This window comes from Falco biarmicus, chromosome 6 (genome assembly GCF_023638135.1).
Source record: "Falco biarmicus isolate bFalBia1 chromosome 6, bFalBia1.pri, whole genome shotgun sequence".
NCBI classification, from domain to species: domain Eukaryota; kingdom Metazoa; phylum Chordata; class Aves; order Falconiformes; family Falconidae; genus Falco; species Falco biarmicus.
Window position 1 is genome coordinate 43,789,660 of NC_079293.1, and position 26,397 is coordinate 43,816,056.

The 26,397-nt window shown below is 37.2% G+C and overlaps 1 protein-coding gene across 1 annotated transcript in view; it reads left to right on the top strand.

Moving 5' to 3' along the window:
• The window catches only part of ADGB (androglobin), a 123,258-nt gene extending 98,454 nt beyond the window's left edge, over positions 1-24,804 (top strand). Inside the window, exons 28-35 of the mRNA XM_056344385.1 lie at positions 6,245-6,429; positions 7,654-7,765; positions 14,553-14,683; positions 16,319-16,474; positions 18,874-18,982; positions 21,058-21,160; positions 22,544-22,727; positions 24,350-24,804. Of these exons, the coding sequence (XP_056200360.1) occupies positions 6,245-6,429; positions 7,654-7,765; positions 14,553-14,683; positions 16,319-16,474; positions 18,874-18,982; positions 21,058-21,160; positions 22,544-22,727; positions 24,350-24,541 (1,172 nt within the window). The 3' untranslated portion in view covers positions 24,542-24,804. The remainder of the gene's footprint in view (positions 1-6,244; positions 6,430-7,653; positions 7,766-14,552; positions 14,684-16,318; positions 16,475-18,873; positions 18,983-21,057; positions 21,161-22,543; positions 22,728-24,349) is intronic.
• The last annotated feature ends 1,593 nt before the right edge of the window (positions 24,805-26,397 follow it).

Sequence of the window (26,397 nt, forward strand, 5' to 3'; positions counted from 1 at the left end):
TTATTCATATGTTTGCTTTGTCCTTGACAATTGAAATATGTTTTATTTTCAAGATCTTGCCTTTATTTGTTTGATCTTAAAATTCGAAGAATTTTGGGTGTTAGGAAACTAATGTCCAGACCGTGAAACGTGGTAGATAATTCACAGATTACACTTACTCTTATGGTTTAAATGCACCATCCTGAGCATCACTCCTTTTAGCAGAAGTACAGGTTTCATTGTCTCCTCATCCAATATACGAGCCCCAGAGTACAAGGCAAAGCTCTTGAATAAAAGATACAATATTTATCCGTAATAAAAACTCCACATTTTTTACTCTACCTCTGCTATAGCTTCACAAGGATATTCATGGGAATAGAAGACACTGAGGGAAGAGCTACCTACTTGCCCCAGACTTGCAAAGCTGGCATAAAAGGCATAAATGACCAATATACTGTTATACTGTTGACAGTTCTTTATATGGCAACTGAAATACTGCGAAAAAGTTACACATTATGGGAACACTTGAATTTAAACAAAATTTCCTTTGAGACAAATTTATTTGAAAGTTACAGCAAAGACTCATTTTTGCCTGAACATTTGAATCAAAGAAGTTTATTTGCTCAAAGCTTTGGGGTTTGGGTTGTTTGTGTTGTTTGGTGGGGTTTTTTTCATTCATCATTACGTTGCAGTCTTGTCAGCTTAGCTCTTGTTAAAGGTGAGAATCAGTGTGTATTTAAAGGTCACCTTTCATGAGTGTGCTAAGATTCATGTATCTTCTCAAAGTACTTTGAAACCAATGATTGTACCTTACAAAGATCCAGCTGACATCAGTTAAAACTGACTCTCTGTAGTCCAGCAAACGAACATTCAGAATCTACTGTATGTCTGAGCCTGGCAGCATCCAAATACTGGGAGAAGTGGCAAGGAGGTAGAGAAAATGAAGCCAAACTCTTTTCAGTGGTACCCAGTTACAAGACAAGAGGCAACGGGCACAAACTGAAATATAGGAAATACAATTCAAGCATTAGTAAAGGTGACTGGGGAGCAGGGGGTGGTGTTTGGGTTGGGTTTTTTTTCTTGTTTCATTTTTACTGTCAGGGTGTCAAACACTGGAACAGATTGGCCAGAGAGGTTTTGGAGTCTTCATCCTTGGCGATAAGAACAAACCCAATGGGATATGGCTGTGAGCAACCCTGCTGACCCTGCCTTTAGCAATGGGATTGAACTAAATGATCTCCAGAAGTGTCTTCCAGCCTCTGCCAGGACCATTCAGCCTCCCATGATCCTGTGATACCAGTTAGTGGCTAAGGCTTATGTGGGATTTTTTTGGTCTTAATCATACACAAATAATCCAGTTTCCTTGGGATATGCTGTCCAGCTATGGTGGTATTAATTTACAACCAGATTTAATAGAGTCTTCAGCTTGAGATGGCAGCAGTGCTCTGCCATCATCCCCTTTTGATGTAGCAAGGGGGATTCCTGGACACTCTAGAGAGCAGAGTGAGGTTATCCAGACGTCTTCTGTCATGTTTCACTTCCAGTACTCAAGAGCTACCATCAGACAGTATTAGCTGTTTGCCACTGGTATTTTTATCGTTTGATAAAATTGCGACCAGGCTACTAAAGAAGCTAAAACAAAACTGGAATGAAAATTTTGTCATCTGAAAGTATTATTGGCCAGTTGATTGATATTTGAAGTGCTGTTTAATTTTACTGTTCAGAAACGATAAATACAGCTCAATAAGGTATATAATTCTTAGACATATTTTCAATAATTGCCCCCATAGTGCTCAGGTAGTTTTTAACAAAAATGAAGTATCATCTACCTGCTTCTGCTACGCTACTTATATGTAATAGAATTCAGGTGCTACTGCTGTGCCATCGTAATGTCATTCCTAATCTTCATTTGTTTCCCTATTTTCATTATGCTTCACTTCTTAATCAAGCTATTTCCGTAGTATTTGTAAGATCATATACTATTTTGAATTTTTCGTTTTATCTGTGGGTTTCATTTTGAAAATTATTTTATTCATAAGCACTACAAGTTTGCTTAAATAAAGCAGTTGTTTATAAGCAAACAAGTCAGCTAGTGTACTCTCCAGGGACATCACTGTACATCAGTGTTGTAAGATACTAGTCTTCAGTCCTTTTATGAAGACTTTTAGACAATAAATCGTCTGTAAATCAATCAGTTTCTGCCTGTTTGACCATACTCAGAACCTGAGGAGAAGACAACTTGTTCAAATACTGGATTATTGCTTCACTGAAGCCCAAAATAGCATCATATTTCATGTATTTACCTCCACTCTTTTGAACTGTGTAGTTTTCTGATGTGATCCTTTAGAAAAATGTTTTGTCTAAATTTCCAGTGATGCGTGGGAAGAATAACTACTTTAATCATATTTATGAAACATCTTGATTTCTGTCTCAACTGCACCTTGTTATTACTAGAAATGTAAAATTAAATCCTATGGAGACCATGCTCTTGAAGTGTAACTCATCAGATCACAATGTTGTGGTTTTAAAGGAAGTTGTGGAGAAGCGGTCATGATTCTGTCTGAGTTACCAAGATAATCAGTAGCTATTTTTGGTTACTGTTTTTGGAATGTGGGAATGGATTGTTAAACATAATAGTAGACTGGTGGAAATAGAAGCAGGAAGGCTGTAATACAGATTAGAGTCAGCATCACAATACTTGAAATAAATCACCAAGTTACCCTCGGTAAAGTGAAGGAGAAACTTCCTTTCAGGAGACTGTCTTTTTGACAAAGATCACAGTCTGAAGATGGAGATAAGTTAAAAGGCACAATCAGGTGAAAGAGAAAAGAAATGGGTTTCAACAGATGCTGGAAGGGAGAGCGTGGGGCAGAATAGCAAAGAGGGACGTTTTGTCTTTGCCAGACTAGCAGGGGCGTAGGTGAGAAGAACTAAAAAAAAAATCCTCACAAAATCCGTTATGATTCAGTCAATGGTAATATCTGTTATATTAACCCGATGGAAAATAGAAAGGTCATCACGTCAGGTTCCTATTCAGCACTAGAGCCTATTAAAAAGTGTTGATTTTAGACTGTATTTGAAGGTGAAATGAATATTCTGATGTCATTTAAGTGTATATGCTTGCATAGAGAGCTGTCATTTGGAAGGAATGACTCTGAAGCTGTCACTATTTATTGGGTTTTTTCACTATTACTGTTATTTTTACAATACTAGGCCAAGTGGCCTTAACATTGAAGTTCTTTTCCTATATATATGCATGCTGTATATCAAAAATACAACATTTTGTATGTGTTCCAAATCTTTCAGAGCATTCACGCTAAGTGAAAAGATTATGAAATGTACTGAGCGTAAGCAGTATGACAGTATTATATTACCCACCCTGCTGAGAGTTTGTAGGTGCAATTTATGGAATTGTCAAAGCATGTTTTTCTGCTATTGTCAAAAGTGTTAGGAAATTATAGCTGTACAGTAACAATGTAGAAACCTCCATAAATACTAATGCCAAGTTCAGGTGGGAGTTTGTACAATGGATACTCAGTACAACGACATTCCTACTGTCAGTATCTGGTTATTCTTTAAAAAAGTGTGTTTTCACAGAGTAAGAATAATCAGAAACCACTGCTATACCACCAGCACCAAACTTGTTCATTAAGCAAGACAGTCCTCACATTTGAGACCTATTCAGAATCACACATTCTGCCTAACATAGAATTGATTAGTGTATTGCCAGAAGTACTATTAAGTGATGTTATTGTGCAAAACCAATAAAACATTGTCCCCTTTTCGCACCCACAAACTGTTAATTCATCTCCAGTCACAGCTGTTTTATAAATGTATGTTATAGCTCAAAAACTACATTAAACCAATTGATTTTGATTATATTTACCGCTTCTGAGATGTATCAAATGAACATTCACTTGCCAGTAAAGGACTTGCATATTGACACGTTGCAAGCACAACTCATTTTGTTGATACAAGCACAGCAGTCCTGATAAGCACAGATGGGCAAGCGAACGCTCATAATCCTTTTATTTTCCATAGTATAAGCCTGATACATTCCAGTCTCAGAATATCAATCTTTGATGCTTCGGATATTTGTTTGAACCTGGAACCAAGGTAGGCAGGAGCTCCTTCTAGCCAGAGCTTTGCTTAGGAAAGCCAGGGCTGAATATAGATGCATGTAGCAAGAAAACAAATTTGGTGTCACAGCACCACCTGGTGACAATTGCTAGAACTGTTTTTTTGGGTGTGTAGGCATTTTGGGGAACTTCCAAGTAATCTTTCCAGCAAGGAAAGCAGAATGAGCTTTATGGACCAGATTCCATCAGATTCTGAGCTGAGGTATCTTCATGTCAGGATCATCCTCTGGGCAAACCACTATAGAATTTTTCAATACTTAAGCTCTTCGGGTTTAGGAAAGAAAAAAGAGGATTTTGAGGCGTTCATGAAAGATAATGATAGCCTAAGGAATACAGCCTCCCTTGAAACCCACCTACCTTGATAGTTATTCTTCCATTTAGAATCTAAATTGGTTTTTTGCAGGAGGTTTTTCACACAGATGTAAAAGAACATGTTAGATTCTGGTCTGGATAATGTTTCTTCTTCATCCATATGTACTTCCGTTGAGTGAAAGCTTCATGATTTTGGTTCCCTCTGATGAAAGATTTGATAATCTAACCACTGCGAGTTACGTCTCCTCTCACCTCCACCGCATGGGAAGCTGACTAATACCTGGAAAGCTCAGCAGGCTGTATTTGAGTGAGGAAGTACTCTGCAGACACAGGCTTGCTTAGGCATATCTTGTACAAAAAAACACCTGTGGAGTTGCATCACTCTTAAAAAATGGGTTAGAAGAAACCAAGTGTTGTTGTCTTCCTTCACGTTTCTCTCACAGACCTCCTTACCACAGGGCCAGCAAGAGGGATAGCTCGGGTACTACAGATCCTGAATGTCATGCAAAAGAGCAACTCATAGCTTATGATTAGGAATTTGAGACATCTTGAAGAAAGCATCTCTGCAAGGTCTTGTTTTAATTTCCTGACTTCTACTGATTTTCTTAGGAAAAAGGAAGCACTGCCTTATGCAGAGGAAAGATGTGATAGCAAGTAATCTGTGGCCTTTGACTTCCATAAGTGATAATAGCTCCTGATTCCCTTTGAGTATCTAGTGGCACACTTAACCTTTTATTTGGCGCTTATACACTGACACACCACCAGTAATTTTTGCTGAATCTGATCTAATAGTCCTGTCAGCTCCTGAGAACTCACCTGGATGTTTTGTCAACACACATAAAACCCTGTACGTTTTTCTTTTGAAGTGTTGCAACAATACAGTATCATCCTTTGTTTCTACAATAAACCTTGGGAAGAGTAAAGCCTTCTGTCCTCAGTGAAGTCAAAAAGATGTCCCTTTCCCAGTTGATGGTCCAGCTGTTGTTAGTGTAACACAGGTGAAGCTGCTTCCCCAGAGGTGTTATTTTTTCCTTAGTCAGTTTTCTACAAGATATTCCCTTTCAGAATTCTCTTTCTGCAGATGTTCAGGCAATGTAATATCATAGATTTCAGTGAATCTATCATTAGAAATGAACGCAAGTTTATTTTCTGGATTAATACTTCTGTGACAGCCCTTCCTTAGCACATACATGGTTTCACAGTTTTTCCACAGTAATACCTTCCTTAGGGGACAATGATATAACTTTATAAATGATAGACCGCAAATAGTTCTATAGCTCCTTTCAAGACTGCCTTTTCCTAAACCTCAATCAGCTGTGATCTTTGTGTCAGACTGACAGAAGAGGCTTCTGGAAGGGTGGGAGTTGCCAGAACTGTGGCCAACGCACCTCTCCCTCCCTTCTGTAGGTATACCAAATTTATTAAATTAGATTAGCTACACAGACACCCCACCATACAGAGTACGAGGCTGTTTGTATCATGTAAGTAGGATCATGCTGGGGTGGTTAGTGTAGGAAAGAAGTGTAGGTTTTGGGGGGAAAAATTATATGCTTTATAAACAGCCACAGTTATATATATATAGTCTTTCAAATTTTTCATTTACTTTGAAGAGATTTGTGATTTGCATGTAGAGTGAAAGCAGGATATTATTTGGAATAAGCATAATTTTAATTAGAACCTTGTGATCATAATACAGCATGAGAAAATTGACTATAGTAATTCTTTCTCAATTTCTGGGGGCATCTGTTTACCCCATGACAATAATTCATAGAATTTCTGGAAATTAACACTGACTTTTTTTTATCATCTTGCAGCAAGCAAAACCCAGATTATTCGAAGTAGAATGAAGAAGGAATCGGAAACTGGAGGATCAAAAAAAAAAGGTCATATTTCATCTTCAAAGGACACCAAAACTCCTTTCAAGCCAGGACTTGTACAGGAAGGTCCATCTATATTAAAAGATGAATCTTGCCTCTTGGAAAACTTTCAGAGTAATGATGTAAGTCCACAACAAGTAAGAGATTCCAAGTCATTGGGGTTTGGGAAAACAAAACAAAAACCCAAACCAAAACAAAAAAACCCCCCACACCCTAAACGATGAAGGGGTACTGGTAATTCTTTTAGTACATGTGGAAAACTAATATTCTGAAGGAAGAACAAGGAATCCAAAATTAAGGTTGTTGATAGCTTCTGAATGAAGCTATGGAGAAAGGATCATGTATGTATATGAATAAGTAAGGAGGAGTCATTTTGGTTTTCAAATGAAGGTATATTCAGTCTTTAGATATTCTTCATTTGCCAGGTCCAATTCAAGTATAATTTTCAGCTAAGGGCCAAAACCAACTAGTAATGAAATTAAACTTCTGACGCTTCAATGTGAATTTTCTTTGAAATATGATGTAAGAGAAGGCCACCTCTAACAGTTTTAATAGACCTGTTGCCAGTCAGGTGAAAGCTTTAGTAACACACACACTAGCTGCTACTTGAGCAGAGTTTCTCGGAGACAGATGTCAAAAATGTGGATTTTTCTTGACTTCACCTAGTATTATTTGTCTTAGAAAAATAACATTTCTTTTCTAAAATAATTCTTGATTCTCTGTCTCCAAGTGTTTCTGTACTGTGATTTTTCCTGATAACGGATTTAAATTGCAACAAAATATTCAAAGAAAGAGAAAAAAAAGGTTATTGAGAAATAAATTCCACAGTTGTTCCTTTGATATGGAACTGGCTTTAGAACTTGGAAAACCATTTTTAAAGAGAGTAATTTCCTGTTCAGCGTAGAAAATGTTTCAAATAACCCATGGACCCTGTCACCTCTACCTCAAATTAAGACATTATTGAGTACTTTTATTAGGGCTCAAAGCCCTTTAGTAGGTCTTAAATTCAAAGATAAAAGTCTTTGTTTTAGTACAGGACATACATAGGAAAGTTACATGGAAATCTTACAGGAATGTAGCTCCTTGTTGTATATCCCAATTTAGTTTTACTTGATAAACACATGAGTAATTGTTTCATTTCACAGAAATGAAAATAAAATCTGTGGAATTAATGCTAATTTTTAAAGCTTCTTGTGAATACTTTAATGGTGTAAGCTTGTAAATTTAACAATGTGTTTTGTTTGCTGAGTTCAATAGCTGGCAGTTTACTAACCTACAGGACTTTTGAACGGTTACTATAATTGTTAAGCCTTCAGCATGTTAACATACTGCATTTTCTTCCACAGTCTCACAAGTATATCATACAAGCATTGGTGTTGTATAATAGTTGGCCACTTACTGAGAGTCAGTCTCTGTTTGTTCAGGAACTGAAAGAAATGGAGAAAAATTATATCAAAGGTACGTCAATCTAAGTGTGTATTCAGTCAAATGCATCATTTGATTTTAAAAAAGGGTGACACTGCTACAAGCCAAGACCATATGACATTTTTCTCTTTTATTCATGGCTTGAGTGCAATAATTGAGCAAAAAAGCTCTTTGTCGTGTTGTTCATAGAAATGAGATTTGATTGCATGACTGTATACCTTTAGTTCCTAAATTACAGAGAAGTCAGAGAATACTTTACAAAACTCACCTGAGCTTCATAGGGCTTAGCTTTAGGTAGGGATCTGGAACAGCTGTAGTATAACTGCTTCTACAGTCAGAGACCGATGGAGTATAACATAAAGGCACAGTGCCCAGACAAAGTACATCCAAACATAGAAGTTTCTACTGAAACTAGAGAAACGTGTGCTGGTAATTTAAGAAAATGCACTGACAAGACGGGGGGAAAGGCCTCTTATTGGATATGTATTACTTCTGTACTGCTAGGAGAATTTAGGCAGGAGGCCAGACTAGGAAAGGTCCCAAGGATAAGCTGTGTATTCAAGACGGAATGGGGACAGAGAAATTACAGCAGTTTTTCTTTTTTTTCCTCCATATTCTCTTAGCATTTCTTGTTAAGGGACAGAAATAAACCCCAACACATATTAAAAGCAGTTAGAATACTAGTCAGTATCCTTAGAAATTAGATAAATGTCTCATCTTGCTTCTCCTTTTGTCCCTGGGGCTGACACAGAACGATTTAGATCTTAATTATGTTAGAGGAAAATTTATCATGCTGGATCCAGCAGCCCAAGAGAGGCAAGGCTGAAGATACAGCCCCAGCAGGAACATGCACACAGAACACACACACACTACGTATATACATACATTCATTGCCAGCTACACAGATCACAGACAAATGCTCAGAGCACTCAGACTGGAAGTCCTTTAGAGAGACTATATATTTAGGGTGGTTCCTTCCAGCAGCTGGAGTTAGACACCTAGTCTACCCAGTTGCTGGCCCCTGGATCCCACATGAGCTCCTGAGGCTGCAGCCTTACTCCAGCTGCTGGTGCAGATCATCACACACACACACATGCGCACACACATTCAACTGACTCCCCTGTGCTCTCACCCCTAGATTTCTACAGAGCCTAAAATATTACTTTCCACCATTCATTCCACCACCACAATTCACATTTCCCATATAATTAATATAAAAGTTCTAGAACTCAATTTTTAAAATATGAGCTAAGGTTAAATCATTTGCATTATCCTTCTTCATATATATATATATATATATACACACACACTTGCTAATACCCTTACATTTTCTTAGGAAGAGTTGATCTTTATTTATTAGTGGTATTTCTCACTTCTTACTTTGGTTACATATTTCTTTTTAAATGTCTGGTCGTATTTTTTAAAAAAAAATCTAATACCTTAGACTGTATTCAGGTTCAGCAGCAGTAATTGCTGACATATATTTTTTCATTTCTTATTTTTAAGATGAGTGTAACATTTGAGATTTTTGCAGTCGTTTCTCAGCTAGTGTTACAGAACTTTTACGAAGACGTATCTTGTTGATTTACTATAGTCCCTATCCAATTTCAGTAATATTTAAAGAGCTATCTCATGTAGCCTTACAGGCCTGTACACAGCTTTTTTAGTCCGGATTTCACCTGCTTTTAGTTTGTTGCATTCTTTACAAAATCATCGTTTCTTCCTAGGTGACTCCGTTTATTCCCCTCCTTTTCCCTTTACTGATAGACTGCTTCTTACAACAGACATCCTGTGACATTGCCTTACCCTCCTGAGTCAGCTGTGTAGTAACAGCTTACACTTAACACACCAGTCGTGCTATACCATAGTCTGTAAAACTGAAGGTCAAAGGGGGTCACTTGATCTCTGAGTTTCTTCACTAGTTCTCAGCTGTTATTACTGAAGCTTGTCAACATCAGCAATATTCTCATGCTTCATTCAAGGTAGCAGTATTCCAGTTCATAGCTCCCCTTCTCCACCCTGACTGATGCTTCAGCTCATTTGCAGTCAACCATATTCAAGCTGCAGTCAAGGATAATGAGGACTTTGCTTTTAGGATTCTTTTTAAATATGGTGGGTTTTGTGTCCTCTCACAATTGCTGACTTTCAAAGTAACCCAAATACATTTCACAGTTCATATTAACTGGGTGTTTCTGTTTATACAAGGATACCAACAGATTGCCCAGTTTAAAAACAAAATATATCATAAAGTTTAAACACCAACACTTATGATATTTACTAATTGGCATTTATTTTATGTATGCCTATTAACAGCAATATTTATCTGGAATTCTTACTATAGTTAAGTATTTTGGGAAAAACATTTAATCTGTGAATCTTTTTTTGATTGTGAACTAGTCTTAAAGCAATTTAAAAGCTGAGCTTTACCATTTAAAGCTGGCAGCAGCAGTTGTCAAACACACAATTCATGTAATAGCAGTGTTGGTATGTAATCAAAAAGGCATCCTCTCACCATGTGATTTTCAAGAAAGCTGCAGCAAGCCAGGTGGAAAATTCCTGCCACAAATTTTCACCGTTTCAGGTATCACTTCTTCATGTAAGACAACAGTGCCATCTGGAGTTAGTTTTGTATTAAAGCTAATTTATCATGGCAAAAGCATATTTTGGCTTTGGATTAGCATTTACTAAAGTCTTTTAAACTAGTCTGCCTTTAAATGAAAACCCATACTACTATACTCTCCTTATTCACCAATATTATAAGTAATTTTAAGAACATTTTTGCAGAAAAAAAAATAATAACAAACAGCAAATACAAAATACAAAATTATCATAGCATCTGTAAACTGGAGAATTTTCTTCCCTAGTACTACAGTTTGGCAGTACTTGTAAAAAGGACTGTGTTAGCAAAATTTTTTTTCATTACTAATATTTAATCATATTTATTATATATGAAATCTCAATAAATGTTTTATTAAAGAGCACATTGCACACACAAAACATTAAAATGGCATTAACCAGGAAAACCCAAGTATGCAGAAATTAGAAAGTGCCAGATAGTTCATTATTTATACAGTCTTCATTCTTTTCTCTCTTCTTTTTCCTTTTTCCCCTTCCATTGGGAACTGTTAATGGGGCAAGACTTCAGTGGAAAAATAGTAAAAAAATATAAGGTCTGGATAATAATTCTTGTATAAAAAGGGGGGAAATAGCAGGCAGTCTTGCAACTGCTGATACCATTTTAAGTTGCTTGGCTGTGCATACAAAATTATTTTAAGATTTGTTTTCTACATATGGTTTTCAGCTACTGTCTTTTTGAGTTCTTTGGTTTTACTTTTCCTGTAGTAAGATCAGTTTTGTTGTGCAACTGTCACAACCCAGAGTTGAATCACCAGTGCACTGAATGCTGCCTGCAGCATGTATTTTGTATAGTGCCTTAAGTTGACCAAGAGTGTTAGCTGCTGCTAAGAGAAGGCTGTCTATCCAACTGGGAGAACAGTGGGAGGTAGGGTGCCCAACCCAGGCAGTAGAGGTCGGTTTGAAAAGGCAGGAGAGGCAATGATCCTTTGGATATTCCTATTTTTTTCTCTTCATGCGAAGCACAGCATTTCACAAGGAGTTTAACAGGATGTTCAGTTCCTCCTCTCGTTATATCTTTCCCACCTTGCCTTTCTGTAGTGATTAATCATTTGCCTGGTGTTCAGTGAAAAAATAGGTCACTGAGGATATATGATGGTGCTAGGGTTTAAAGACCTGTAGACCCCTAAGCCATGCTCTACCCCCACCCTACTCCTGCCACCATATTGGTGGTTTGGTTCTATCCTGGTGTCTTTTTACTGCTACTTCAGCATCTGGATGAGCCCAGCTTCGGAAAGATTTGTCATGTTGCTTTCTGTTGAGAATCTTTCTGAGTGTCCAGTCAGAGACAGCAAAAGGCAACGTCTGAACTTCTTGGTCATTTCCTAACCAAACCTGAAAGCCTGTCATGGGGCAAGTAACAGTCATTTCTGCCAACTACTGAGTAATCCCACTAAATGCTCAGAGCCTGTTTTGGATAGTGGGAGCATAGCAACTTCTCAAAGAAAACTTTAAAGGACTCCTTTGTATTTTACCTATGAATAAGATACATGTTCTGTAATTTTAATTTCATAAATCAGGAGTAGCTGTCTATCTTACCTAAAAAATAGAATTGTATCTCAATCTGGAGTTATGAGTTTCAGATAGGAATCACTTAGGGTAATTATTTAGGGTGTCATAGATAGGACATCTGACTGGATGATCACTATGGTCCCTTCTGGCATTAGACTAAATGAATCTTGGCGGAAATAATTGCAAAGTGGTAGAGAATCTAATTTTAAGAGTTGCTGTCAGCTGTTTGTCATCACTGTCAATTGGTGTGATGCCCAAGCTTTTCTCGGTGCCACACACATACAATAACTGCCACTGAGAGTTTGTGATGATTGATGCATAAGCTGTGAGCTTTCTGTATCATCTCCCTGCCTTTCTTCTTATCATATTCCATACAAAGCATTTGCCTGACTTTGTCCTTGGAAAAGCCCCAAGGAACTGCTCACATCCCCCGTACAGACAGTGGGCTGCATGCTATAGTGCCAAACTGCAGCCATGCTCCCTCCAAGGAATATCTGGAGAATGATCCCAAAACCAGGGAGACTGCCTGCCCTGCTGAGGGAGGGAAGAGGGCTGGGGGAACCCGCGCAGCACTGCCATACCATGAGCTAAGCGAGCTCAACTGAATCCTGCCCTAAGCCTTCTTATCTGGAGTTAAAGCAGAATGCCTCACCTTGTTTCATACGCTTGTTTGTTATGTATTAACTTCTCAGTGTATGCAGTAAGTCCAGAGCATCAAAATGTTAAAATTCTGAGCTGTACAATATTTATAGAAGCCAGACAAAGCTGGTGGTATTTCATGACATAGAAGTCTTTGTCTGATATAATTTAGCTAAAGACACTGAGTGTCTCCTGAGTGTTTGTATAAACAATAAATAATTAATATTTAAAAATTAGTAATTCACTGAATAATGCATGTACACCAGCCTGATTCATGGTGCTAATATGTTATGATAATGTGAAATTAAATGGAAAGCCATTTAGGTAATGATATTATAACTTCAAATAATGTCATCACTATTTATTTTATATTTGCATTTCCTCTGGAGCTGTTTTAGTATCTTCAATATTTGTGGAGACCACTTTAATTTTTGCTTTCATTCTTTAATGTATACTTTGGTAGCATTGAATCAATTTAAGCTTAGCACTTTGGTGCTGTTGTCCATTCTTTAAGTAGCATGAGGACATAAGAATAATAAATAGAACTTAATCATAAACACATCTATAATGTATGATGTATTACACATATATATCTTATAATATGTATTTGTATGTGTGGTTAGAATCATAGAATCATTTAGGTTGGAAAAGATCTTTAAGATCTTTGAGTCCAACCGTTAACCCAGGACTCTCAAGTCCACCACTAAACCATGTCCCTATGCACCACATCTACACGTCTTTCAAATGCCTCCAGGGATAGTGACTCAACCACTTCCCTGGGCAGCCTGTTCCAATGCTTGGCTATAAATATGTTTCTATATATTTAATATTTACAATTTTATATATCCATATATCCTCAACCATGACATTGCAGATCTGATCCAAAGCTCATTAATCATGCAGCACAGTGATTGTCATCAGTGGAAAGAAATTAGAAAAGAATAGCATTGAGTGAAAGGTATCTTATTATTATTGTCACATTATAAAACACTCGTTTCCTCTTTTTTCGAAGATAAATCCTCTGTTTTATTGTACTGACTAAATCTAGGTTTTCAATAATTGTTTTTATGTTTTAAGTACAGAGAAACAGAGATTTCAGAGTCACATCTTTAATCTTCCTCATAGTGTTGTGGGTCCTTTCCAAGTTGTTTCAGTTGACATATTCCTTATGCTATTAATGCTATATGCTATTACAGGCTTTATTTATTAATTTATTCTAATGAGAATATGACATGCATGGTCTTCATAACAGCTCCTACCAACTAAGACAGTGCAGAATAAGTGTTGCAAATGTCAATTCTCAGTATCTTTAATTCAGACATATAGCGTATGTATGTACTGATAAAATAACAAATCCAAAATGTTCTTAGGTAGTTCTGAATGATAATTTTTAATGATCTTAAATATGCAGCAAATATCAGATATTTTTATTTGCCTTAACTTCCTTGAATTTTTGATGGGGTGTATCTTCCCTTCTGCACTTTACACTTTCAGGCTTACAAGGATATGAGACACTGAGAACATTGGCTTCACCTGCTTTGAGCTTCTCACCTGCCTGGTGCATAACACTGACAGAGATTGTATGAGCCTATATAAGAGAAGTAAGACTCAGGCAGTGATTCTGTACCTTGCAGTCTTTGGACTGACCCATACACAAGGCAACAGTGCAGTGACTTGATGTGTAGGGACCATGGCAAACTCACAGTTAAGTCCAGGGTAGAGTGCTATTTAGGACAGATAAGCCTGTCCACCTTATAAATCTGTTTTTAAAAGTTGTTTTGTTGCCATATTCTTTCTTGGTCCACCAATAAATATTAGTGTAGTACTTGAAAGTGTCCACTAATTAACTGACTATTCTTTGTGTCTCTGTATGGCTGTTTTGTGCTGTTATTCCACCTGGCTTTTATATGGGGAAATAAATTAATGGATGACAATGGTATCCTCTAATTCATCACACATCATAACTACATCTGAATAGCATATGGGGAAAAGCATACGGAGCATAGCTTTCCTCTAATGCCCAATTATTTTGAAGGAAAAAAGTCTGCAAGTATTCCTAAACCAACCAGAAAATCAAAAGATAAAGCATCTGAGAAGACAGAAAAAGAGAGGTCCAGTAAAGAAAGAGGATCATTTCTACATCTTGCATCTCCACCTGAATCTCAGGTGAGAACAAAGCCAAAAATTGGGTTTGTTTCAGGTCTGCAGATCAGTATTAATAGCTCTTTTACTGTATCCTTTGCATTTCTCTATGGCCTGCTTTGCCACCTTCTTAGCTTTACACTGAGAGAGACTGAATGACACATGTAAAAGACAGGCATCCTGTATTTAGAGATGCAATGTGCTCCTTTCGTGTTTATCTGTAAAGCAACTACTGTATTAAACCTTCTGTCTCTGCTGAAGGTTTAATAAACTCCATGAATTTGCCATATTCACATCCCATTATTCCCTCATGGTAGTGGTTTTCATGAGTTCCCAGGGACATGCAATAGGTCTTTCTGCAGCAGTCAGTTCCTGTCTCATATGTCACAGTTGTCATTAACTTGCAGACGTACGATGGCAGAAAAACTGGTACCTACTTGCAAATTCTTCTCATCTGTGGTGGGATAATCTGAGTGTTCTGTGGCTGACAGAAAGGCTACTGCCAGCCTGTATGCCTTAAAAGGAATAATTAACTCTATTGATTGTGAACAGATTAATGGAAGGCAAAGAAGAAACTGGCAGCTCCTCATTTAATGGTATTACTTTTGCTGGGAATTTTGCTGCCTCATGGCAGGTAGTTCAAGGGGTGGGCATCTGCATAGAGTTTTTAATAAAGAAATCTCTACTGAATTGTTTTGTTGACTAAACCTGCTGCAGAGCAAACTTCCTTATGATTCGTATCCACACCTAATTATACAGAGTTCTGGAACAGTGCTTTAACCCTTCTTTCAGAGCAGTCTGAGTGGCTGCAGTTGAGATTATTGGCCATAGAAATGCAGTGAAGCTTCAGGCTGTGTCAGATTTCTGCCTTGAGCTCCAATGACTGGGTACACTAGGCATGCTGAGGTGATGGTTCTTGGGAGTTCTTTGGTCTGCCACTAAAATAGATGCGAGTTTTGAGGTGGGACTGCTTGCAGATAAGATGCCCACCTTCAGTCTCAAATAAAAGCTGAACTCCTATCTCTACTTCTAAATCTTGTTCTTAAAGATTCTGTAGATAGTATGGTTTTCAGAAGTATATACAGCACAATGTCTCATTCATTGCTCAGACAGCAGAATAGTCTCATACATTTCAGGCACTAGTTGTACCCTACAGTTCTGGATAAGTATGTATAGAGTTTGGGAAGTAACTGGAAAAAACCTGATGCCTCATAAGACAGAGCAAGATGTATTTCTATACAAAAAGCCTAATTGAATACAATAAGACTTCTAGTAGAAAAGCTTGTGGAAGAAAGGAAGGGGAAGGAGGGAAAGAAAAGAAAAAAGCTTGGCAGGGAGGTAAGACAACTGCATGAAAAATCGCTACAAAATACTCCTGTTCAGACACACTGTTCAGAAGAACTGGGAGTGTGGAGCATGCTGTATGGGAGTTGGCAGAAGCATGTAAAAATAAAAACTCAAAGAGCTTTAGATGTTGCAAAGTAATTTCCTTTCCTTTGGCAGCCACTGTTTGTGTAGTAATGCCATGTCAGTGTGTATGAATGTATAATGTGTATCAGTCGGGAAAATTATCAAGATACAGAAACATAACTTCATCCTAAATAGTGGTAGTAAATGTAGACCAGTGAATACATTGTCTTTATAATACTTCACTTTCAGCAAGCCGCTTCAAACAAACCATACTGGACTTTACGTCTAGTTAGTGAACAGAGGCAGGCAGATGTTCTGGAGGTGAAGAAAGACACCCAGCGAGCAGATGAGATCAAAGCTATGAAACAAGCATGGGAGTCTGCAGAGCCAGGAAGAGCTATCAAGGTAATACCGGAGCGCAATCTTTGCCGTAATGTTTCTTCACAAGTTCCAGGAGCTGCTGTTATGGTAGAGCAGTTGCCACAACAGGGACCTGACTTCACATGGTTGTCCTCCTCACCACAATGTGGAAGACAGGAAATCTTAACACAGCTTCAAGAATCAAAAGTGATTATGCGCATGAATTCTGGACAGCATTCCAGATCATCAACTTTAGACTTCTCTAGATCACTGAGATTCTGCTTTACAAAACAAAGTTTCTCCTTAGAAAGCCCACTACCTCCACACAATTGCAGAACTGCTACTTGTGACAAGTTTAATGTTTAGCATGAACAGATTCTAGTGAGAAATAAACTGTTACAAACATGACAAAAAGATTTCTCTTGAAGAACTGGCACCTGGCCATATCATCACTCAAATTGTCCCCTGCAGCCAGGATTCCCTAATTCCTTCTGGGTTGCAGGTTACCCACGAGCCTGTACCTACTGTGCTGTATGAATTCACTGTTCTGGAGAAGCAACTAATTCAGATATCAGCTGCAGCTGGGCTCTTTTGACATGACGTATGCTTAAGATGGAAAAATAATACAGGTTCTTTCTAGCAAAGCAAAAAGTTACACTGCTGATTGAGAATTGGAAGCATCGTTACCAAAAAAAGGAAAATAAAAGAACAAAATGCAGTCTTTAAACTTGCCTGTACAGTCAGTCCCAGTCACCACCACCACCACCACCACCGGCCATTGAGAGACACCCAAGCTCAGAAGCATTTTGCCTTTTTTGTAGTACCTTTCAGAAATGAACCTCAGACATGGCTCTTCCCAGTTACACTTTCAGATCTTCTCAGTTCTCTTCAGTGTATCCAAACCCCAAATTTTTTCCTGACACTACTTTATTAAATTCTGATTTAAGAAGAGATACATTACTCTGCAGCTTTAATTGGCTGTGCTGAGACTGAAAATGCAAGTACAGCCTCCTAAAGATGAGCTGGAAATGCATCCCCTTTGATGTGTAGAGTCTCTTTAGCATGCTGGTTCTATCACTGTTGCCTTTTTCCATCAGAAAATCAACTAAATTACAACTAAAGGTTTCCATTTTAAAAGCCCTTTAGGTCTGTGACATTTTCCTAAAACAGCTATCGTTAAGCAAATTGCAGCAACTGCATGTGATATGCTAAAAAAAGAAGGTCTAAATTGGGGTTCTGCTATGCAGACTAAGGAATTTTCCTTTCTCCTTTCTTCCTGGTCACCCTGCCCCAACGCCTGCCTGTTCCAGGGGTCACATGCCCTTTGACTCTGGGAATTAGGTGCCTGGCTCCAGCCTGAACTTTGGCTTTGTTCATTCTGGCAATGAGCCCTTAAGAGAAAGCCCAGTGAGCCAAAGTCACCTTCTGAAAGGACAGGCAGAAGTGGTGATGCCAGGTTTTGTCATCAAAGGTAATTGCACTTGAAAGTGTTTGCACCCATAGCTCCCCTTTCTCAGAAGGAAATTTAAATCACCATGCTATAGAAGCTCCTAGGAGGAAGCAGTATTTCCCTAAGGAGGTGCAGTAGCTGTACGTATTCTGACCATACATTCAGCTATGAGGGAACCTTGCTTTTCAGGTTTTCGGTTGTTTGTTTCTATTTTCAAATCCAAAGATAATTTTATACTGCCCAGAGATAAGTGATTTTCCAGCGTTTCATTGCATGATGATCTTTAGTGTGACATCTTGGGACTGATTCAATGGGAAGGAACCCTAGCATCTTTTCTGATTCCAGCCCCAGGCAGAGTTACACACTGCACTCTGGCATTAGGTTTGTTATTGACAGCACTGTTTTCTCATCTGGGATATGTACTAAATATAGCCAGTATGCATCGAGCGGAGTGAAACCATTCAAAGTGTACTGCCTACATTTTATTTTAGTGAACGACCATCTCAAAAAGGTTTACTTAGGGGTTCTTACTCATATACTCAAGACACACTTGATAGAAATTAAAGATTAACTGTAAGTACTGATGCTAATTTAGTTCTCCTCTACACAGCACATTAAAACTAAACAAATAATGGTTCCAAAATATTCCTAGAAAAATTGGATGTTTAACGTTGATATTATTTCAGAAAAAAAATATCTGTTGGAGAGCTGGCTTGAATATGACTCTGACATGAAATGTGGTCCTTTTGTGTTTATCTTTTTTTCTCCCCAATGTCTCACTAATGGTATTCCTTTTGTTAGAGGTGCAGTTTCATAGATCAAACCAGGGAAATACACTCACCAGTAATATAAAATAACATCGTCTCTCACATGCACTGGATTTGAAGATTTACTGTCTTATTGACTACTTATAGATTCCTACTTTTAAAAATTCTTTGGCATTTAAAGTATACAGTAGAAGTTTTCTTACCTGGATTAAAACTTTGATCTCTAGGCTTTTCAGGAACGCATGCGGTTTATTAATAAGTATGCTGACAGATACTCAGAGGAGCCCGTAGCTGGGACTGAGACTGCCACTTTAACACCTACTTCAGGAGAAAGAGGTAAGGGCGTAACTTTGTCAAGCGTGTCTTTGGTTCATCATCAGCATCTTAGAAAAGACTTCTGCATTAAATACTAGTAGTAAATGGATAGAGCAGCCCTGATAAAGGTGCCCAAATGCACCAAAAGGTGTCGTGCTTGGTCTCTATCTGCTCTAGTTTTAGTTGTTGCATTGCTCTGTTTTCAGACACAGATACAGCCTCATGGCTCTTGGAGGCTGCCAAGTTACCCTTAAGCAAACTGCAGGCAGTCCTTCTGTAGTAGAATTCTAACCCTGAATTAACCTGAATTTTTTGGAAGTTCAGTGGAAAATAGTCCCTCTACTCCAAGTTAGTTACCAGAGGTCATTAGTGTTGAAATTTTTAAAAATTGTTTAGCAGCTGAAATAACATGTAAGACAGACAGTAATACTTCTAATACACATTTTCTTTATGTTAATGTTCATGGAAACTGTTCGTGGACAGTGCTCTGGAAGTAAGCTGTCAAAAACTGCATACTGAGTAGCATCAGCTTCCTGGCAGCTTCCATAAGTATTGTCTAATTTTATTTAGGGTTACAACTTCTATGTATTCTTCATTTGTATTCCCTGGCAATTACTGGACTCCTGAAAATTTGAACTGAGTGCAAGGTTGTAAGGCTGTTTGTTGGGTTTTTTCTTCTGCAAATACTGCTGAGACCAGGCCATCACAGAAAGGGAAGTAAAATACCCATCTGATTGTGACAACATCTGGTCATGGCTCATCTGCATGGAAGTAGAATCTGTGATCAGTACATAACTTGTTAAGATTAGTATTTTTCCAATCAGGTGAGTAATCCTCCCAGGAATGTTTCAGAACTTAAAGCAGAAGTAGTCCTCACCTTATGCTTTAGACAAAGACGTCATTAGTTATTTCTTGCATTCCAAAGGAACTTGAAAAAATATTATTTTCTCTAAGTTACTGGCTTGGGATTTCAAAAGTAATGGTTGTCTGCCAAGAGCTTTGTTCTAAACTAAGCATTTGGAGTCTAATACAAAGTCTCATGAAGTACAGAGGTGACACCCCAATGACTTTAAGTTGTTATGGTTCAGTTCCATAGACTGCAGCAATAGGCAATAATGTGCTTGACCATTTCTGTAACGTTCAGTATCTTAATGAGAATTTTTATGTTCTGGAGAAAACTTTCCTGATGGGCAGTGTCTAAGGCACTTCCAAAATCCATGACACCCTTCTAGACCAACAGAGAAGGCTGGTATATTTGTCTATGTATAGACAGAAAATATAGAGACAGTACATTTTTTTTAATGCTCAGAAAACTACTATTTCCAGTGAGAAAATTCAAGTAACATTTTTTAAATGTTTTAATTGATTGGTACTATAAGTAGAGTAATAAGAGAGGATTTATGGAAACAAACTACCCCAGTCAATGTTAAATCTCATAAATTTTACAGGGATTTTTAGCCCATCCAGGTGAACCAAAAGAAGGAAGCATTGGAATAATCACAAGGCAGCTCAGCATAGTGGTGTGCTTAATATCAGATACATCATTATATTGAATGGTACATTAAAGCATAATATGGTTACTATACATGTGATTAAAAAAATTCAAGACTTCTGAATGAGAATTTTAAGTTGTCATGGGACCTTTCTTCTACAGACCAGTACTTCCCAAAGTAAATCTTTGCCCAAAAGTGCACATCATTAATTTTTTTTTAACTACAGCCAGGACTGAACAATCATATTTTGGTAGATTTATTTTTAATAAAAGAATGTGATTCCTTGCTGCTTAGAGGTTGTTCTTATATTCTTTAGGCAATTTAAATTGAACATTCTTGCTTAGATTTACAAACCTTCTTGAGTATTGTGGATTTAGCTAAAATACATATATTAATTTCAGTCTAGCATGCGTGGGTTTTTGCAGCATTTTTGATTCTATCATGAGTGTTGGAAATAAAAAGGCAGAAATATTATATCCTTTCCAACCCACACTCTCACTTAATAATGTACTCTGCTAAGCCAAAAGAAGAAAAAACTATGCAAGAATTTAGATGGAACCTCCTAACAAAACTGCATAACTGGTTTAATTTGTTCTGTTGTAGATTCTTTTACCGCAGGAAAGAAAGCATCACAAGAAGCTACTGACTCAATCTTACAAAAGCAGCAAAAAAAATGGGAGCCTATAGACCTTAGTCCTTATATGAGGTAAACAGCAGGAAAACTTAAGTCCCAGTGAAACACCAAAATGAACAACTAGCTAAGGATTTTCATATACAGAAATCAGTAAATGCAATATAATTTTTATGCATTTGTATCCTATCTGTAATTGGATGCAGTATAGTAGGTGTGAATTTAGGCTTTATCCTTCACATGCCACTGAAGTAAGCTACTATTCTGTCACATGCTTGTTAGAAGTTGCCGTGAAAATCCTCAGCCATGTTTTACCTGTCCTTTATGTTGTGTACACAAAATCACTGAGTAGTGAACGCAAAAGTGTAGAGGTAGATCAAGATACAGTTTTCAGCTTTGATTTTCCTGGTATGGATGTTTTTTAAAATCTGTGTTTTCCTACATTCAGTTATAATTTACGTCCTTTCCTAATCATAACATATCAAAGATGCCGAGTCACTGCACTGCAAGTAATGAGTATGTGATGTAAAAACTTGAAGAAAATGCATGTGCAGGCAAAGATGACCATTTCAGTGGTCATCTTGAAAGAAGCACATATCAAGTTTGTCAGGATGTGATGCTAGATTCAAATAATATATTTTAAAAATGCAGTTCAGTTCATAATAATAGTTATTAGCTGAAATAATTATATTATTTCTTTATTCAAAAGAACTATATTCTTTATTACATGTGCTAATATGAACTTACCTAGCTAATATACATGCATCTGCATGTTTGCTGTGCTGCAGCTAGAACCCAGTTCGTGCTTAAATCCATTTGTATTCAATGTGGCATTTATACAGCAAATTGATTTTCAGTAAGACCTTAGAACATGCTGAAAAAAAATCCTCAAATTTAATTTTATATTGAAAAGGAAACTGGTGTTATATTGAAGTGAATAACATTAAAACAATAGAAAATATGGAAAAATATCTTCCACAGGCATTTCATTTGCCTCCAACTCATTGACTTATACACTAGTCATTTAAGTCAAATTATAAAAATATATTATACACTTAGTTTCCATTATGCCAACAGGAAAAAAAAAAAACCCAACAAACCAAAAAACCCAACATTTGTCCCAATGCTGAATTAAAATACCAAAAACTTCTGGAAATACTTCTTGCAAATTAAAAATAAGTGTCACATCTATGAGTTTTTCATATGTTCAAAGATAGGCATGATTTTACAAATATTTTTTTAAATAGACATTCAAGTATGAGAAGACCTGGCCTTAGGAATGTACTTACTTATTGGTGATATATATAAGCAGAGGAAAAGTGACTCCTTAACCTTATCTAAACATACAATGGTGACATTGAAGTATATATGCCAAATGTATGACTATAAGTGTAACATAAAATATACATCCCCAAAGTTATATTTGAAATGAGAAAAATATCTTTGTATTTCCTTCAGAAAAACCATGCCTGAGTCTGTGCTAAGAAATGAGTCTATCATTCAACAGCAAGAGATACGTAAAGCAGAAAAAATCAATCATTTTAGGGAACTTCGAGAGTTGGCTTTCAAACAAAGAGAAAAAGAACAAAATGCCAGAGCTTTATTGAAGCAAAATATACTTGAAATGTATGAGAATCTGCAGGTAAGTTTTCAAGATTACTTTCTGGTAACTATTACTGTGATATGCGCTACTAGTATGAATATCTTGATCAACCATTCTCAAGACTTTTGTATTCACTATCAATAATTAGAAACAGTGAAAAAGCTTGAAATTTCTTTTGGGCAAAGGTTAAAACTAAAGGTTCTAGGAAAAGAAAATAGTACTGTAGAACATCCTTAATATGATGGTCTTAGTCTTTTCTTGACCTAGCTCTTTGCAAAAAACTTTTAAGAATATTACCATAAAGGATAGTTATAAGTGAGAATAAATTAAGCATTTGACATATATGATCAGATGCATATTAGATAAAGCATCTCTGGTTTGGGGTTTTTTTTGGTTATAAATTGTACAGGTACATGGCTTTTTGGAAAGTAATAAAGAACAAGATAATTTACATAGGAGGGCAAGTTGCTCCTAATGTGCCTTACTGCAAAGGTAGAGAAGGTTTTCCTGGAATATACATGACACCAGCAAACAAAAAATTGGTATTATTAATCCATTAAAAAATCATGTCTATAAATCATAGATTTGGTAGCATTAGTGTAGGATCCATTGTTAGGATTAACTCAGCATTGCACATAAAATTGGTATAAATATCTTCACAAAATTGGCTTAACCCTTGAGTGTCAACAGGAACAACAAAATGCTTTGTTACACAGCAGTGATAAAATAGCCCCAAGCAATCAGCTGGCAACTATTCAGAGCTCTTAAAACTGGTTAAGAGACAGTATACATAATTTTACATCAAACCAACCTATTTACAGAAATCACTTGAAAACATCTTCTTAACTTTCCAGACAGCCAATTTATATTACTTAACTACAAGTCTACAGGGTGCTATAGCTCTCTACCAGTGACTGATTGATCCTAACAAGAATGCATGTCCAGGTGTCCAACCAGATGTTGCTAGGATTTTGGATGCCTAACATACCATACATTAGAAGGGCAAATTTTTATTAAGATCCTCAGGTCTTTCTAGAAAGAATGTCCATTAAAGTGTTTCACAGTGTGAATATAAAATGAGAGTTACTTGTGAACATGCATACTGTGCTGGTTAGCACTTTTACAGTTTTTTCATCTGCTGACCACAGAGGACCGTGTAAAGGTATCCCCATTTTCCAGGATGGAAATGTAAAAGAAAAAGTTTTCAGAAGTGTCCAAGTCCAGTTTGCCCTAAGTCTTGTTGAAGGTCTTGTGTGATTTAGGCTCCTTTAGTCTCTTAAAAGATTAAAGCTCCTAAGCCATTTTGAATTTCTGAAAACTAGATTTCAAGAGACCTGTTTAAGACAAAAAAGCAAGCCAGGAACTGAAGAGGGACTAGACCCAGATGGGTAACTAGCCTGTTGCCTATCCTCCTTTCACTCAATTAGCTTATTATGCCAGCAATTTAAAAAGGACTTTCGTTAACTTTCTCTCCTTCTTTATGGTGAAGAGACTGACATATAGCTGTGTCACTGTGACAAATAAATAAAAATACCTGTAAAAAGAAAAGGAGAGATGTCCTCCCTGTACTTACAGAGTGACAAAGTAAAACATAACAGGAAGGGTGCAGTTGCTTGTGATGAAATCAAGGTTCATGTGTTGGGGGGTTTGGTTTTGGCTAGGCGTCCTTAGATGAAACACGAGGCAGAATTCACAGCATTCGGGAAGCATACAGAAGGAAGCTGCTAGAGGCTGAGCACAGAAAACAAGAAGAGTCGGAAGCTCATGAACCAGTGCTGCAAGCAAAGCAAGAGAAGAAAAGCCTAGATGCACACGAAAAAAGACCCAGAAAAGGTTTAGGGAAAAAAAAGTAATTGCTAGCACTTACTGAGTTGTACTTAACAGTTTGGGAAAGAAAGTTTATATGCAAAGATGGCAAAGAACGTTTGTTATTTTCCAGTATTTTGTGTCAGCTCTCTCACATTTTATCTCTTTGCCTGATGCTAGTGAAAAAACTGATCTAGTATTCTTCTTTATTTAAAAAGTATTTGGTATTTTGATTCTCACTCTATAAAGGTACTCACTACTATTAAAGCTTGTATGTTTTACTGGAATAAAATTTTGCAATAAAAATTCATATTCCGTTCAGATTCTTCTCCCAAACTGACAGTGTCTTTTGCCCTTTTTTTCGAATCAAAACAGATCTAGTCAAGAGTGAATCGGAGTTGAAACAGTGAATGTTATCTACCAGTTCTGAAGTCATTTAACTTGGCAGAAACATGAGCTCCTTAAGTGGATGATGATTTATGGAGCTTATAATAATTAGATAGTGGTATACAACACTTTTCATATGTAGGCATTGGAAGGCTTCCCAAAGACTGGTTCAGCAGGCACTCACAAGCTTTCTGTGTACTGTAATATTTTTCCCTTTCATCATTCTCTTGCTTTTGAAACTTAAAGTAACTCTCTGTAGTGGCGAACTCATGGTCTACCCTTCCAAGGCTTGTTGACTACTCCTTAAAACCCAATTATTGTTATTTTTCCTTAAGCTATGTTTTGCCCATGGTGGCTCTGCTCAAAGTGATTACAATAGATCCTTGGTTCCTAGACCTTCAGCTGGAATTTAAAAATGTTTCTTAAAGGCAGAACCAGTGTGGGAATGAAGTGACAATCACAGGCTTTCTAGATAAAGGGTGAAACATTTCCTCTAAGCTCTTGCTTCCATTAGCATAGAATTCCTATATTTTTTTTGTATTGTCATCAAACACAAAAAACTATGTGCATTCATACTCATTAGCTAGCACTCTGTACTTGGAGACAATGGTCAAAGTGTTTACAATGGTGAAAAACTCTCTCTAGACCAGACAGAGCTGTTTTAAATGGCTTAGAAGAGTTTTCTGTGTATCTAGTCACAAGCAGAACCTTGGGAAGTTTGACTTTGTATATATTGTATACATACAACATGTCCAGGGTGTCCAAAAGCATTTCATCTTCTAGGCAACATAAGAAACTATGAGACTTAACCTATTTAATGCAAATCACAAGAAATTTTATCCTTTGCATTCTGGCTGCTGGTACCGGCTAGCCTTTGCATTTGAAACTAGCCTTTCCTCTGCATCTCCATGATGTATCAGATGTTCAGCTTCTGCTGGTTTTGCTCACTTCTGTTTTATCAGTACCTCTCTGCCTGGCGTGAACTTGACTCACTCCTCTATCCATTCTGTGATGTCTGTTCTTTGTAAATCGTCACACCTACACACCTGCTGTGATGTCTCTGCCTCCATTCGGCCTCCTTGCTCCCATACAATGAAACCGAAAATAACTGGCTTGAGTTGTCACACTTGAAAAGGAGGAATTGAAACCAGAGTCCTAAAACTGCACTGGTGTTTTTTATTTTGAGGACCAGGAGCTAAGTTCTGCTTTGACCCATACAGGTTGCAAATAAAGAGTCTGTCAGTCTTGTGCTAAAATTGCTCTGACATTGTCCTCTCTATTTTGGAATATGGGCTATACTGCTTCATAATATTCCATCTTGTTTCCATGGCAATAGCACGTGTTGGTTGTCTTCTTATGTGAATCTCTAATGAGCTTCTGTAGAGGAAGATCAAGCTGAAGTTCTGTTCTTGATGTCACTGTAAGCGCTATAATGACATTCTGTTGTAAAAATCAATCCAGTTCCATAAGCCAGCATAATCGAAATCTAAATGTCAAAAATTCAGCTAATAACCTG